Source organism: Entelurus aequoreus, linkage group LG07 (assembly GCF_033978785.1).
Source record: "Entelurus aequoreus isolate RoL-2023_Sb linkage group LG07, RoL_Eaeq_v1.1, whole genome shotgun sequence".
Lineage (NCBI taxonomy): Eukaryota > Metazoa > Chordata > Actinopteri > Syngnathiformes > Syngnathidae > Entelurus > Entelurus aequoreus.
Genome location: NC_084737.1, coordinates 4,426,854 through 4,444,473, shown reverse-complemented (window position 1 = coordinate 4,444,473; position 17,620 = coordinate 4,426,854). Strand labels below are relative to the sequence as shown.

Genomic DNA, 17,620 nt, shown 5'->3' with positions numbered 1-17,620 from the left:
GATGTTAAATGTTGAGCATGTTGTGAAGCCTGATACTGATAAAGCTTGTTCCCTGGGGTCAAACTGAAGGATTGAAGTCAACTTCTTTTATTTTTTACAAATATTATTTATTTGTGCTGTCCGGTCACAATAAATGGCTTCCTTTCATTTTTCGTGTTGAATGTCTTTTCCTGAAGGAGCGCCTTTAAACAAGGATGGAGGGAGAACATCTGGCTAAATTGGGGCCCTGAGCACAATGTTTTGCAGGGCCCAAATATTGTTACATTTTTGTATTCATGTGAAAAGATGAAATAAAACATGAATTCCATTTGAAGCACTTAGTGAGGGCTGCCCCTCCCTACAACTCAAACATGCCTTATTAGGCTTTCTGTGAAAAAGCGCACGTAAAACGTCAATGAATGACTGACAGGACAAACCACCAATGCATTATCCCTAGCCCCTTCCTGCTCCGCCACTGAGAAGAACATAATGGTCAATTCCCCCAGTTATTCTCATTGCTGTGTTAAATGTGTTCTATTGCGCAACAAAGTATTGAACCATTTCTTTCATTTAAATTGAAAAATCAATTCAAGTTTGATTTAAAAAGTATAAAAATAGTAATGCGGCTACAAAAAGTGCAACAAAATGTTTTGTAATGGTGGGCCTGCATTTTCTACCAATGAACTATTTTTTGATGGCGAGCAGCAAATTATGTGCATAAAGAATTATATTTAATTGTATTTTTGCTTGTTTGAAGAAAGGAGGGAGGAATACAATTAAATGGTACAAATGATGAATAAACAATAAGTAAATAATATTGCACTTCCAAAACATCTTCCTGCTGGAAAGTGTTGACTGAATTGACGTGTGAGACAGCGCCCTCTGCTGGATTCCTAGCAGCAGCACTCCCTTTCCCCTGCAGATAGCGCCATCAAACCACTTTCTATCTATGTAAGCCTTTAAAAGATCTATCTACACTTGAAAGCGGTGTATGCCATGTCAAACTACAGATATTAATGGCCAGTGAATTCTGCCTAGCAACACAATGTGACATAACGGGCTGTCAACCAAATTCATGGGATAGAAATTGTTCAAAACAATAATTTGATTAATCAATGATATTTTAGTGCAAAAATAACAGAAGTTACTTTGATTTGAAAGTAGCACTAACGCTTTGAAGATTACTAAGGAAATGTGTCATTATTCCTATCAGTGGCGGAGCAGGAAGGGGCTAGAGATATGTTTTCATATTGTGCAATACCTCATTCTACACCACCTTCATCATATCTTCCTATTAAGGACGCACAATACCTTTTTTTTTTTTTTCAACCGATACAGATAACTTCCTACTTCTCAAGGCCGACAACGATATCATATTAATATCTATTTTGATTATTTAACAGTATTTTGTACACACTTGACTTTGGGGCACACTGTGAAAACATCATCATTCAGTTAGATTTTTAGTTATTGGATTCATCGAATCATAATTCCTCTTATTGTCCTGATATTCTTGTTACAGTAAAACCTTTACTTTGTTCTTTTTTTAAAAACAAAAACAAATCTTTTTCTTTTTATTTTTAAATGTGTAAATCTTACAATTTTTATCTTTTTAAAAAGTTTTCCTTTTGAATTGCTGTGTGTCGTGGTCTCAACTGTACCGTGACCCGATACAGGACTGGTACCTTTCTGGACGTGTACATCGCAGCACGTTGACAACTTGTTGAATTAGGTCCTGACCTTCAGCAACACAAATACAGCATGGAGTGTATGTGTGGGGAGAAGAGGGAGAAAAGTCACATTTTTGTCCAAGATACCTACCTGGGTTCCAGTCCCACAAGTCCCGGGATGCCCAAAATGTCCAAAACGCACCCAGCCAAGTCGCATGGGAAGGCGGGGAGAAAAGTCGGCAAAAGTCAGAAAAATGTTAAAAAGTCACACCCGTCAAGTCCCACAAGTCCCGATGTCGGCCGCGCAAGTCCCGGGATGCCCAAAATGTCCAAAACGTGCCCAGCCAAGTCGCATGAGAAGGCGGGGAGAAAAGTCGGCAAAAGTCAGAAAAATGTTAAAAAGTCACACCCGGGTTCAAGTCCCACTGTCGGCCGTGCAAGTCCCGGGATGCCCAAAATGTGCCCAGCCAAGTTGCACAGGAAGGCAGAGACAAAAGTGAGAAAAGTCGGCAAAAGTCTCAATTTTGTCCAAAATACTTACCCAGGTTCCAGTCTCACAAGTCCCGGGATGCCCAAAATGTCCAAAACACGCCCAGCCAAGTCGCATGGGAAGGCGGGGAGAAAAGTGTGCAAAAGTCAGAAAAATGTTAAAAAGTCACACCCGTCAAGTCCCACAAGTCCCGCTGTCGGCCGCGCAAGTCCCGGGATGCCCAAAATGTCCAAAACGTGCCCAGCCAAGTCCCACGGGAAGGCGGGAAGAAAAGTGAGAAAAGTCGGCAAAAGTCAGAAAAATGTTCAAAAATCACACCCGGGTTCAAGTCCCACAAGTCCCGATGTCGGCCGCGCAAGTCCCGGGATGCCCAAAATGTCCAAAACGCGCCCAGCCAAGTCCCACGGGAAGGCGGGAAGAAAAGTGAGAAAAGCATGTTTTTGACTTTTTGACAAGGTTTAATCAATGTCAGGTTGTGACGTTGAAATGTGGTCATTTCCCAACCAATATTCTACAACACAAATACAAGGTTTGTTACGCCCATTTGATTGTAGACTCTTACTGACACCTGCTGGCCAGAGGAAATTACTACGCTTGATTTGTTTAGACACTTCCGGGTTGACGATTCCAGGAAGTCAGTTTATGAGAGGAATGAGAAGTTCTTACCAGCCTTGGAAAAGATAAGTGAACTCTTCAACTTGTTTATATACTTCAATATTAAGGTGGAAAGTGCTTCAATTTGATAGTAAGATGTTTCTGGAAAAAATGTTTTAATGGATGTTTTGAGGACTTCAAATGGCTGCCAGTCATATTTCCACCATCCAAATACTTTCAACACTCACAAGTATTTCTTTGATGATAGTATCGTATGTTTGTGTAGTGCTAATATTTACATAGTATATTACATTTCAGTATGTTGTTTCAATCACAGCTTATACATTTGGCATTGTGTGGATTTCACTTTCACAAGTGCAAGACTAAAGGAAAGATAAGTGCAAGACTAAAGTAAAGATAAGTGCAAGACTAAAGTAAAGATAAGTGCAAGACTAAAGTAAAGATAAGTGCAAGACTAAAGTAAAGATAAGTACAAGATCAACAACAATAAAGAGCCTAAATGCTTTGTAACTTTATTAGAAGGTGTTGATTGTTAGTGAACTGTATGACATCATCACATACATAAAGTTATGACATCATGACATACATAAAGTTATAACATCATGACATACATAAAGTTATAACATCATCACATACATAAAGTTATGACATCATCACATACATAAAGTTATGACATGACATACATAAAGTTATGACATCATCACATACATAAAGTTATAACATCATCACATACATAAAGTTATAACATCACATACATAAAGTTATGACATCATCACATACATAAAGTTATGACATGACATACATAAAGTTATGACATCATGACATACATAAAGTTATGACATAAAGTTATGACATACATAAAGTTATGACATCACATACATAAAGTTATGAAATCATCACATACATAAAGTTATGACATCATCACATACATAAAGTTATAACATCATCACATACATAAAGTTATGACATCACATACATAAAGTTATGAAATCATCACATACATAAAGTTATGACATCATCACATACATAAAGTTATGACATACATAAAGTTATGACATCATCACATACATAAAGTTATGACATACATAAAGTTATGACATCATCACATACATAAAGTTATGACATGACATACATAAAGTTATGACATCATGACATACATAAAGTTATGACATCATCACACAAAGTATGACATCATCACATACATAAAGTTATGACATCATGACATACATAAAGTTATGACATCATGACATACATAAAGATATGACATCATGACATACATAAAGTTATAACATCATCACATACATAAAGTTATGACATCATGACATACATAAAGTTATGACATCATCACATACATAAAGTGAGGTCAGAAGCAGGTAGAAACAACATGCTTGTTGACAACATTTATTCAATGACAGATTGTGACGTTGATTTGACATTGAGATGTGGTCATTTACCAACAACAACAACGTTGATCCAACGTTAGACTTATCAACGTTGTCTCATTTTACAAATACAATATTTTACAAGGTAGATTCCAAGTCACTTTTAAAGGACATGTATGTATGTATGTATGTATGTATCAACATCTGCTGGCTTTATGTTTCATGTTCTTGCCAGTTAAAGGACATGTATGTATGTATGTTTCATGTTCTTGCCAGTTAAAGGACATGTATGTATGTATGTTTCATGTTCTTGCCAGTTAAAGGACATGTATGTATGTATGTTTCATGTTCTTGCCAGTTAAAGGACATGTATGTATGTATGTATCCTGTTCTTGCCAGTTAAAGGACATGTATGTATGTATGTATCCTGTTCTTGCCAGTTAAAGGACATGTATGTATGTATGTATCCTGTTCTTGCCAGTTAAAGGACATGTATGTATGTATGTTTCATGTTCTTGCCAGTTAAAGGACATGTATGTATGTATGTAACCTGTTCTTGCCAGTTAAAGGACATGTATGTATGTATGTTTCATGTTCTTGCCAGTTAAAGGACATGTATGTATGTATCCTGTTCTTGCCAGTTAAAGGACATGTATGTATGTATGTATCCTGTTCTTGCCAGTTAAAGGACATGTATGTATGTATGTTTCCTGTTCTTGCCAGTTAAAGGACATGTATGTATGTATGTATCCTGTTCTTGCCAGTTAAAGGACATGTATGTATGTATGTATCCTGTTCTTGCCAGTTAAAGGACATGTATGTATGTATGTATCCTGTTCTTGCCAGTTAAAGGACATGTATGTATGTATGTATCCTGTTCTTGCCAGTTAAAGGACATGTATGTATGTATGTATCCTGTTCTTGTCAGTTAAAGGACATGTATGTATGTATCAACATGTATGTTCATGTTCTTGCCAGTTAAAGTACATGTATGTATGTATGTTTCATGTTCTTGCCAGTTAAAGGACATGTATGTATGTATGTATCCTGTTCTTGCCAGTTAAAGGACATGTATGTATGTATGTATCCTGTTCTTGCCAGTTAAAGGACATGTATGTATGTATATATCATGTTCTTGCCAGTTAAAGGACATGTATGTATGTATATATCATGTTCTTGCCAGTTAAAGGACATGTATGTATGTATGTTTCATGTTCTTGCCAGTTAAAGGACATGTATGTATGTACGTTTAATGTTCTTGCCAGTTAAAGGACATGTATGTATGTATGTTTCATGTTCTTGCCAGTTAAAGGACATGTATGTATGTATGTATCCTGTTCTTGCCAGTTAAAGGACATGTATGTATGTATATATCATGTTCTTGCCAGTTAAAGGACATGTATGTATGTATATATCATGTTCTTGCCAGTTAAAGGACATGTATGTATGTATGTTTCATGTTCTTGCCAGTTAAAGGACATGTATGTATGTACGTTTAATGTTCTTGCCAGTTAAAGGACATGTATGTATGTATGTTTCATGTTCTTGCCAGTTAAAGGACATGTATGTATGTATGTATGTATCAGCGTCTGCTGGCTTTATGTTTCATGTTCTTGCCAGTTAAAGGACATGTATGTATGTATATATCATGTTCTTGCCAGTTAAAGGACATGTATGTATGTATGTTTCATGTTCTTGCCAGTTAAAGGACATGTATGTATGTATGTTTCATGTTCTTGCCAGTTAAAGGACATGTATGTATGTATGTATGTATCAGCGTCTGCTGGCTTTATGTTTCATGTTCTTGCCAGTTAAAGGACATGTATGTATGTACGTTTAATGTTCTTGCCAGTTAAAGGACATGTATGTATGTATGTTTCATGTTCTTGCCAGTTAAAGGACATGTATGTATGTATGTATGTATCAGCGTCTGCTGGCTTTATGTTTCATGTTCTTGCCAGTTAAAGGACATGTATGTATGTATGTTTAATGTTCTTGCCAGTTAAAGGACATGTATGTATGTATGTTTCATGTTCTTGCCAGTTAAAGGACATGTATGTATGTATGTTTAATGTTCTTGCCAGTTAAAGGACATGTATGTATGTATGTATCAGCGTCTGCTGGCTTTATGTTTCATGTTCTTGCCAGTTAAAGGACATGTATGTATGTATGTTTCATGTTCTTGCCAGTTAAAGGACATGTATGTATGTATGTTTCATGTTCTTGCCAGTTAAAGGACATGTATGTATGTATGTATCAGCGTCTGCTGGCTTTATGTTTCATGTTCTTGCCAGTTAAAGGACATGTATGTATGTATGTTTAATGTTCTTGCCAGTTAAAGGACATGTATGTATGTATGTTTCATGTTCTTGCCAGTTAAAGGACATGTATGTATGTATGTTTAATGTTCTTGCCAGTTAAAGGACATGTATGTATGTATGTATCAGCGTCTGCTGGCTTTATGTTTCATGTTCTTGCCAGTTAAAGGACATGTATGTATGTATGTTTCATGTTCTTGCCAGTTAAAGGACATGTATGTATGTATGTTTCATGTTCTTGCCAGTTAAAGGACATGTATGTATGTATGTATCAGCGTCTGCTGGCTTTATGTTTCATGTTCTTGCCAGTTAAAGGACATGTATGTATGTATGTTTCATGTTCTTGCCAGTTAAAGGACATGTATGTATGTATGTATCAGCGTCTGCTGGCTTTATGTTTCATGTTCTTGCCAGTTAAAGGACATGTATGTATGTATGTTTCATGTTCTTGCCAGTTAAAGGACATGTATGTATGTATGTTTCATGTTCTTGCCAGTTAAAGGACATGTATGTATGTATGTTTCATGTTCTTGCCAGTTGATCACATGACTTTCCTCACTCTGATAGTTTGCAGTCAATGACAGCCAACATTGACCCCCAAAGGTCACGTGTCACAGGTCAGGGTCGTGACCTCCCCCCCCCAGCGTGCTGAAGTGTTGTGAAGGTGAGTATTTGTCTGCCGACTGATGGAGGAAACCTGCTGAAATCTGCTCAAAGGTTCGTCCTTTAGTCTCGGGAACTTTGAAGTATGTGAAGACAAAGAAGAGCAGCAGGAGGATGCTGAAGATGATGAAGACGTAAGCACCACACACTTGCTGCAGGGACACCACAACTCACATTATTAGTAGTAGTACTTATTATCACCATCTTATACATAACATTCATAATAATAGCAATAATGTTATGTATTTATTCATAATAGTAATAATGTTACATACAAACCCCGTTTCCATATGAGTTGGGAAATGGTGTTAGATGTAAATATAAACAGAATACAATGATTTGCAAATCCTTTTCAAGCCATATTCAGTTGAATATGCTACAAAGACAACATATTTCATGTTCAAACTCATAAACTTTAGTTTTTTTTTTGCAAATAATAATTAACTTAGAATTTCATGGCTGCAACACGTGCCAAAGTAGTTGTGAAAGGGCATGTTCACCACTGTGTTACATGGCCTTTCCTTTTAACAACACTCAGTAAAGGTTTGGGAAGTGAGGAGACACATTTTTGAAGTGGAATTCTTTCCCATTCTTGCTTGATGTACAGCTTAAGTTGTTCAACAGGCTGTTGTAACACCTGGCTTGGCATTGTCTTGCTGAAATAAGCAGGGGCGTCCATGGTAATGTTGCTTGGATGGCAACATATGTTGCTCCAAAAGCTGTATGTACCTTTCAGCATTAATGGTGCCTTCACAGATGTGTAAGTTACCCATGTCTTGGGCACTAATACACCCCCATACCATCACACATGCTGCCTCTTACACTTTCACCCTAGAACATGTCTTGACCACTAATACACCCCCATACCATCACACATGCTGCCTTTTACACTTTCACCCTAGAACATGTCTTGACCACTAATACACCCCCATACCATCACACATGCTGCCTTTTACACTTTCACCCTAGAACATGTCTTGACCACTAATACACCCCCATACCATCACACATGCTGCCTTTTACACTTTCACCCTAGAACAATCCGGATGGTTCTTTTCTTCTTTGGTCCGGAGGACACGACGTCCACAGTTTCCAAAAACAATTTGAAATGTGGACTCGTCAGACCACAGAACACTTTTCCACTTTGCATCAGTCCATCTTAGATGAGCTCAGGCCCAGCCAAGCCGACGGCGTTTCTGGGTGTTGTTGATAAACGGTTTTGGCCTTGCATAGGAGAGTTTTAACTTGCACTTACAGATGTAGCGACCAACTGTAGTTACTGACAGTGGCTTTCTGAAGCGTTCCATGCGGTGATATCCTTTACACACTGATGTGGCTTGTTGATGCAGTACAGCCTGAGGGATGGAAGGTCATGTGCTTAGCTGCTTACCTGCAGTGATTTCTCCACATTCTCTGAACCCTTTGATGATATTACGGAGCGTAGATGGTGAAATCCCTAAATTCCTTGTTGAGAAATGTTGTTGTTCAACAATTTGCTCAGGCATTTGTTGACAAAGTGGTGACCCTCGCCCCGTCCTTGTTTGTGAATGACTGAGCATTTCATGGAAGCTGCTTTTATACCCAATCATGGCACCCACCTGTTCCCAATTAGCCTGTTCACCTGTGGGATGTTCCAAATAAGTCTTTGATGAGCATTCCTCAACTTGATCAGTATTTATTGCCACCTTTCCCAACTTCTTTGTCACGTGTTGCTGCCATCAAATTATAAAGTTAATGATTAATTGCAACAAAAAATCAAGTTTATGAGTTAGAACATGAAATATGTTGTCTTTGTAGCATATTCAACTGAATATGGCTTGAAAAGGATTTGCAAATCATTGTATTCTGTTTATATTTACATCTAACACCATTTCCCAACTCATATGGAAACGGGGTTAGTATTTATTTTCAGTAAACACGTCATTTATTTTGCTGCTTGACCTTTCATCAAATCTGACAATAAACGTGAAAGCAACACAAAAACTGCACAATCTGAGCAAGTTTTCACCTTTTTTGTCAGCACTAAATTGATTTGACGACCACCAAAGTTGAGTTGCTCCTGTGAGCGAGACAAGATGCCAGAGTTGCCTCGGACTTGGACTTACCTCCACGTACGGGAAGCTCATGCCCACTAAGAAATTAGCCGACCAGTTGCAGAAGCCGGCGATGGCGAAGGCGGCAGGTCGGGGCCCCTGACTGAAGAGCTCTGCCACTATGAACCACGGGATGGGACCAGGGCCGACCTCAAAGAAGGCCACCAAGCCCAAGATGGCCACGATGCTCACGTAGGACATCCAGCTGTGATGATCCTGACACACAAACACCTGCTCAGACACACCTTTTCACTACCGCTCAGACACACCTTTTCACTACCACTCAGACACACCTTTTCACTACCGCTCAGACACACCTTTTCACTACCGCTCAGACACACCTTTTCACTACCGCTCAGACACACCTTTTCACTACCGCTCAGACACACCTTTTCACTACTGCTCAGACACACCTTTTCACTACTGCTCAGACACACCTTTTCACTACCGCTCAGACACACCTTTTCACTACTTCTCAGACACACCTTTTCACTACCGCTCAGACACACCTTTTCACTACCGCTCAGGCACACCTTTTCACTACTGCTCAGGCACACCTTTTCACTACTTCTCAGGCACACCTTTTCACTACTTCTCAGCCACACCTTTTCACTACTTCTCAGACACACCTTTTCACTACCGCTCAGACACACCTTTTCACTACCGCTCAGGCACACCTTTTCACTACTGCTCAGGCACACCTTTTCACTACTTCTCAGCCACACCTTTTCACTACTTCTCAGCCACACCTTTTCACTACTTCTCAGCCACACCTTTTCACTACTTCTCAGCCACACCTTTTCACTACTTCTCAGGCACACCTTTTCACTACTTCTCAGACACACCTTTTCACTACTTCTCAGACACACCTTTTCACTACTTCTCAGCCACACCTTTTCACTACTTCTCAGACACACCTTTTCACTACTTCTCAGACACACCTTTTCACTACTTCTCAGACACACCTTTTCACTACTTCTCAGCCACACCTTTTCACTACTTCTCAGACACACCTTTTCACTACTGCTCAGCCACACCTTTTCACTACTTCTCAGCCACACCTTTTCACTACTTCTCAGACACACCTTTTCACTACTTCTCAGACACACCTTTTCACTACTTCTCAGCCACACCTTTTCACTACTTCTCAGCCACACCTTTTCACTACTTCTCAGGCACACCTTTTCACTACTTCTCAGCCACACCTTTTCACTACTTCTCAGCCACACCTTTTCACTACTTCTCAGCCACACCTTTTCAGTACTTCTCAGCCACACCTTTTCACTACTTCTCGGACACACCTTTTCACTACTTCTCAGGCACACCTTTTCACTACTTCTCAGACACACCTTTTCACTACTTCTCAGCCACACCTTTTCACTACTTCTCAGGCACACCTTTTCACTACTTCTCAGGCACACCTTTTCACTACCGCTCAGACACACCTTTTCACTACTTCTCAGGCACACCTTTTCACTACTTCTCAGCCACACCTTTTCACTACTTCTCAGGCACACCTTTTCACTACTTCTCAGCCACACCTTTTCACTACTTCTCAGGCACACCTTTTCACTACTTCTCAGCCACACCTTTTCACTACTTCTCAGACACACCTTTTCACTACTTCTCAGCCACACCTTTTCACTACTTCTCAGCCACACCTTTTCACTACTTCTCAGCCACACCTTTTCACTACTTCTCAGCCACACCTTTTCACTACTTCTCAGGCACACCTTTTCACTACTTCTCAGCCACACCTTTTCACTACTTCTCAGCCACACCTTTTCACTACTTCTCAGGCACACCTTTTCACTACTTCTCAGCCACACCTTTTCACTACTTCTCATGCACACCTTTTCACTACTTCTCAGCCACACCTTTTCACTACTTCTCAGGCACACCTTTTCACTACTTCTCAGCCACACCTTTTCACTACTTCTCATGCACACCTTTTCACTACTTCTCAGCCACACCTTTTCACTACTTCTCAGCCACACCTTTTCACTACTTCTCAGCCACACCTTTTCACTACTTCTCAGGCACACCTTTTCACTACTTCTCAGCCACACCTTTTCACTACTTCTCATGCACACCTTTTCACTACTTCTCAGCCACACCTTTTCACTACTTCTCAGGCACACCTTTTCACTACTTCTCAGGCACACTTCTCAGGCACTACCTTTTCACTACTTCTCAGCCACACCTTTTCACTACTTCTCAGCCACACCTTTTCACTACTTCTCAGCCACACCTTTTCATACGTCTCAGCACACTTTTTCACTACTTCTCAGGCACACCTTTTCACTACTTCTCAGCCACAACCTTTTCACTAGCTTCTCAGGACACACTAACTTTTCACTACTTCTCAGCCACACCTTTTCACTACTTCTCAGGCCACACCTTTCACTACTTCTCAGCACACCTTTTCACTACTTCTCAGACACACCTTTTCACTACTTCTCAGCCACACCTTTTCACTACTTCTCAGGCACACCTTTTCACTACTTCTCAGCACACCTTTCACTACCTCAGCCACCTTTTCACTACTTCTCAGCACACCTTTTCACTACTTCTCAGGCCACACCTTTTCACTACTTCTCAGCCACACCTTTTCACTACTTCTCAGCACACACCTTTTCACTACTTCTCAGCACACCTTTTCACTACTTCTCAGGCACACCTTTTCACTACTTCTCAGCACACACCTTTTCACTACTTCTCAGCCACAACCTTTTCACTACTTCTCAGGCACACCTTTTCACTACTTCTCAGGCAACACCTTTTCACTACTTCTCAGCCACACCTTTTCACTACTTCTCAGCCACACCTTTTCACTACTTCTCAGGCACACCTTTTCACTACTTCTCAGCCACACCTTTTCACTACTTCTCAGGCACACCTTTTCACTACTTCTCAGGCCACACCTTTTTCACTACTTCTCAGGCACACCTTTTCACTACTTCTCAGCCACACCTTTTCACTACTTCTCAGCACAACCTTTTCACTACTTCTCAGCCACACCTTTTCACTACTTCTCAGCCACACCTTTTCACTACTTCTCAGCCACACCTTTTCACTACTTCTCAGGCACACCTTTTCACTACTTCTCAGCCACACCTTTTCACTACTTCTCATGCACACCTTTTCACTACTTCTCAGGCACACCTTTTCACTACTTCTCAGGCCACACCTTCCTTTTCACTACTTCTCAGGCACACCTTTTCACTACTTCTCAGGCACACCTTTTCACTACTTCTCAGCCACACCTTTTCACTACTTCTCAGCCACACCTTTTCACTACTTCTCAGCCACACCTTTTCACTACTTCTCAGCCACACCTTTTCACTACTTCTCAGCCACACCTTTTCACTACTTCTCAGGCACACCTTTTCACTACTTCTCAGCCACACCTTTTCACTACTTCTCAGCCACAACCTTTTCACTACTTCTCAGCACACCTTTTCACTACTTCTCAGGCACACCTTTTCACTACTTCTCAGCCACACCTTTTCACTACTTCTCAGGCACACCTTTTCACTACCTCTCAGACACACCTTTTCACTACTTCTCAGGCACACCTTTTCACTACTTCTCAGCCACACCTTTTCACTACTTCTCAGGCACACCTTTTCACTACTTCTCAGCCACACCTTTTCACTACTTCTCAGGCACACCTTTTCACTACTTCTCAGGCACACCTTTTCACTACTTCTCAGACACACCTTTTCACTACTTCTCAGCCACACCTTTTCACTACTTCTCAGCCACACCTTTTAACTACTTCTCAGCCACACACCTTTTCACTACTTCTCAGGCACACCTTTTCACTACTTCTCAGCCACACCTTTTCACTACTTCTCAGCCCACACCTTTTCACTACTTCTCAGCCACACCTTTTCACTACTTCTCAGCCACACCTTTTCACTACTTCTCATGCACACCTTTTCACTACTTCTCAGCCACACCTTTTCACTACTTCTCAGCCACACCTTTTCACTACTTCTCAGCCACACCTTTTCACTACTTCTCAGGCACACCTTTTCACTACTTCTCAGCCACAACCTTTTCACTACTTCTCATGCACACCTTTTCACTACTTCTCAGCCACACCTTTTCACTACTTCTCAGGCACACCTTTTCACTACTTCTCAGGCACACCTTTTCACTACTTCTCAGCACACCTTTTCACTACTTCTCAGCCACACCTTTTCACTACTTCTCAGCCACACCTTTTCACTACTTCGCAGCCACACCTTTTCACTACTTCTCAGCCACACCTTTTCACTACTTCTCAGGCACCACCTTTTCACTACTTCTCAGCCACACCTTTTCACTACTTCTCAGAACACACCTTTTCACTACTTCTCAGCCACAACTTTTCACTACTTCTCAGGCACACCTTTTCACTACTTCTCAGGCACACCTTTTCACTACTTCTCAGGCACACCTTTTCACTACTTCTCAGGCACACCTTTTCACTACTTTCCTGCTCTAAAAGCAGAATATATGAAAAGTGGGTCGTAGAGAATTAATACAGTAGACAAAAAACAGGGCAAAATGTAGGCAAAATCTTTGGTTGAAAACTGCAACATGAGATGTGGGTCCTACAAGAACTGAGATTGCGTACAAAAACTGGGGCAACGTTTTGGTACTTTTTGTCTCTCCAAAAAATGGAAAACATGAAAAGTGGGTTGTACGATAACCGTGGAGAATGCAGATATGTTTAAGAGTTCTTTCTTTAACAATAGTCATGTTTAAAGTATTTTTCCATTTATACTCTGTATACTTGTCTCTCTTTGCCTGTGTAGTGTCTTGAGGGGTTGGAGTACTCTCTTTCTATCTTATCTGTATTCCAACAATGAGGCCGTATTCCTTCTTGGGCTGTTTTCGTATTCAATATGTTGTCTCTTCCTGTTTGAATGTTACACCAATTCCAGATGCCGGTATGACCACATTTGTGTGGACTGGTCTCCTAAAGCTTTAGTAAAACTTGATAATATTCCTATTCTGTCTTGATGGTCCTTTTTACTCAGCATATATGTCATCTAAAGAACTTGGGATTGACCAGTGACTTTAATTCCCTGAGAGGGAAGACTGGTCAGACGCAACATAACACAGATGGTTAAACTGGTACAATAACCCAGATGGTTAAACTGGTACGATAACCCAGATGTTTAAACTGGTACAATAACCCAGATGGTTAAACTGGTACAATAACCCAGATGGTTAAACTGGTACGATAACCCAGATGTTTAAACTGGTACAATAACCCAGATGGTTAAACTGGTACGATAACCCAGATGGTTTAACTGGTACGATAACTCAGATGGTTTAACTGGTACGATAACCCAGATGGTTAAACTGGTACAATAACCCAGATGGTTAAACTGGTACGATAACCCAGATGGTTTAACTGGTACGACAACCCAGATGGTTAAACTGGTACAATAACCCAGATGGTTAAACTGGTATGATAACCCAGATGGTTGAACTGGTACGATAACCCAGATGTTTAAACTGGTACGATAACCCAGATGGTTAAACTGGTACAATAACCCAGATGTTTAAACTGGTACAATAACCCAGATGGTTTAACTGGTACGATAACCCAGATGGTTAAACTGGTACGATAACCCAGATGGTTAAACTGGTACGATAACCCAGATGGTTAAACTGGTACGATAACCCAGACGGTTAAACTGGTACGATAACCCAGACGGTTAAACTGGTACGATAACCCAGACGGTTAAACTGGTACGATTACCCAGACGGTTAAACTGGTACGATAACCCAGACGGTTAAACTGGTACGATTACCCAGACGGTTAAACTGGTACGATAACCCAGATGGTAAAACTGGGGTAATATATTCACACTTTTTTTGGTGTAAAACTAAAAGATCGAGAAAGTGGGTGTCCCATAACCGATACAAAATATTTTTGCAACATTTTGGGTCAAAAAGTAAAAGATAGGAAGAGTCGTTATTATGATCACAGACATGCTTTACAAAAACTATATTTTGGTCAAAAAGTAAAAATGTTTTGTAGGATGACCCAGCTGGTGTATTTTGGCACAATGTCAAAGTAGTAGAAGGCAAATAGTCCTTACCAACAAAGTAGTAGAAGGCAAATAGTCCTTACCAACAAAGTAGTAGAAGGCAAATAGTCCTTACCAACAAAGTAGTAGAAGGCAAATAGTCCTTACCAACAAAGTAGTAGAAGGTAAATAGTCCTTACCAACAAAGTAGTAGAGGGCAAATAGTCCTTACCAACAAAGTAGTAGAAGGCAAATAGTCCTTACCAACAAAGTAGTAGAAGGCAAATAGTCCTTACCAACAAAGTAGTAGAAGGCAAATAGTCCTTACCAACAAAGTAGTAGAAGGCAAATAGTCCTTACCAACAAAGTAGTAGAAGGCAAATAGTCCTTACCAACAAAGTAGTATAAGGCAAATAGTCCTTACCAACAAAGTAGTAGAAGGTAAATAGTCCTTACCAACAAGGCCATGGCCAGAGTGAGAACCAGCGCACAAACGGCCATTCCCATCAAACCCGTGAGGTGTAGCGGTCTTCTGCCCGTGTGCTCCACCACAAACAACTGCACCACAGACACAACACAACATTAGCAACATCCTGACATGAACTTTATGTCAAATACTCACAGAGTGTACATGAAGTAAAGGTAAATACTCACAGAGTATACATGAAGTAAAGGTAAATACTCACAGAGTATACATGAAGTAAAGGTAAACACTCACAGAGTATACATGAAGTAAAGGTAAATACTCACAGAGTATACATGAAGTAAAGGTAAATACTCACAGAGTGTACATGAAGTAAAGGTAAATACTCACAGAGTATACATGAAGTAAAGGTAAATACTCACAGAGTATACATGAAGTAAAGGTAAATACTCACAGAGTATACATGAAGTAAAGGTAAATACTCACAGAGTATACATGAAGTAAAGGTAAACACTCACAGAGTATACATGAAGTAAAGGTAAATACTCACAGAGTATACATGAAGTAAAGGTAAATACTCACAGAGTATACATGAAGTAAAGGTAAACACTCACAGAGTATACATGAAGTAAAGGTAAATACTCACAGAGTATACATGAAGTAAAGGTAAATACTCACAGAGTATACATGAAGTAAAGGTAAATACTCACAGAGTATACATGAAGTAAAGGTAAATACTCACAGAGTATACATGAAGTAAAGGTAAATACTCACAGACAGGAGGGTAAAAGCGGTGTTGACAACTCCTGCTCCGATGGTGGCGTAGACGGGCTGGGACACACCCGCTCTGGCAAAGATTCCAGTGGAATAATAGAAGACCTGAAGGAGGACATGAAGACTGGTATTTACTTTGCTGTTACAGACCACTGGTATTTACTTTCACTCTGCTGTTACAGACCACTGGTATTTACTTTCACTCTGCTGTTACAGACCACTGGTATTTACTTTCACTCTGCTGTTACAGACCACTGGTATTTACTTTCACTCTGCTGTTACAGGCCACTGGTATTTACTTTCACTCTGCTGTTACAGGCCACTGGTATTTACTTTCACTCTGCTGTTACAGACCACTGGTATTTACTTTCACTCTGCTGTTACAGACCACTGGTATTTACTTTCACTCTGCTGTTACAGGCCACTGGTATTTACTTTCACTCTGCTGTTACAGGCCACTGGTATTTACTTTCACTCTGCTGTTACAGGCCACTGGTATTTACTTTCACTCTGCTGTTACAGGCCACTGGTATTTACTTTCACTCTGCTGTTACAGGCCACTGGCATTTACTTTCACTCTGCTGTTACAGGCCAATGGTATTTACTTTCACTCTGCTGTTACAGACCACTGGTATTTACTTTCACTCTGCTGTTACAGGCCACTGGTATTTACTTTCACTCTGCTGTTACAGACCACTGGTATTTACTTTCACTCTGCTGTTACAGGCCACTGGTATTTACTTTCACTCTGCTGTTACAGGCCAAAGGTATTTACTTTCACTCTGCTGTTACAGGCCACTGGTATTTACTTCCACTCTGCTGTTACAGACCACTGGTATTTACTTTCACTCTGCTGTTACAGGCCACTGGTATTTACTTTCACTCTGCTGTTACAGACCACTGGTATTTACTTTCACTCTGCTGTTACAGGCCACTGGTATTTACTTTCACTCTGCTGTTACAGGCCACTGGTATTTACTTTCACTCTGCTGTTACAGGCCAAAGGTATTTACTTTCACTCTGCTGTTACAGGCCACTGGTATTTACTTCCACTCTGCTGTTACAGACCACTGGTATTTACTTTCACTCTGCTGTTACAGGCCACTGGTATTTACTTTCACTCTGCTGTTACAGACCACTGGTATTTACTTTCACTCTGCTGTTACAGGCCACTGGT

At 40.3% G+C, this 17,620-nt stretch overlaps 1 protein-coding gene across 2 annotated transcripts in view; it reads right to left on the bottom strand.

The window, feature by feature from the left end:
• Positions 1 to 6,381: 6,381 nt before the first annotated feature.
• Positions 6,382 to 17,620, bottom strand: part of LOC133653297 (solute carrier family 2, facilitated glucose transporter member 1-like) — a 54,187-nt gene continuing 42,948 nt past the window's right edge. For both annotated transcript variants that reach the window (XM_062052434.1, XM_062052435.1), the window contains 4 exons: positions 16,444 to 16,548; positions 15,702 to 15,803; positions 9,223 to 9,426; positions 6,382 to 7,269 (listed from right to left, as the gene is read on the bottom strand). In XM_062052434.1, the coding sequence (XP_061908418.1) occupies positions 7,066 to 7,269; positions 9,223 to 9,426; positions 15,702 to 15,803; positions 16,444 to 16,548 (615 nt within the window). In that variant the 3' untranslated portion in view covers positions 6,382 to 7,065. The remainder of the gene's footprint in view (positions 7,270 to 9,222; positions 9,427 to 15,701; positions 15,804 to 16,443; positions 16,549 to 17,620) is intronic.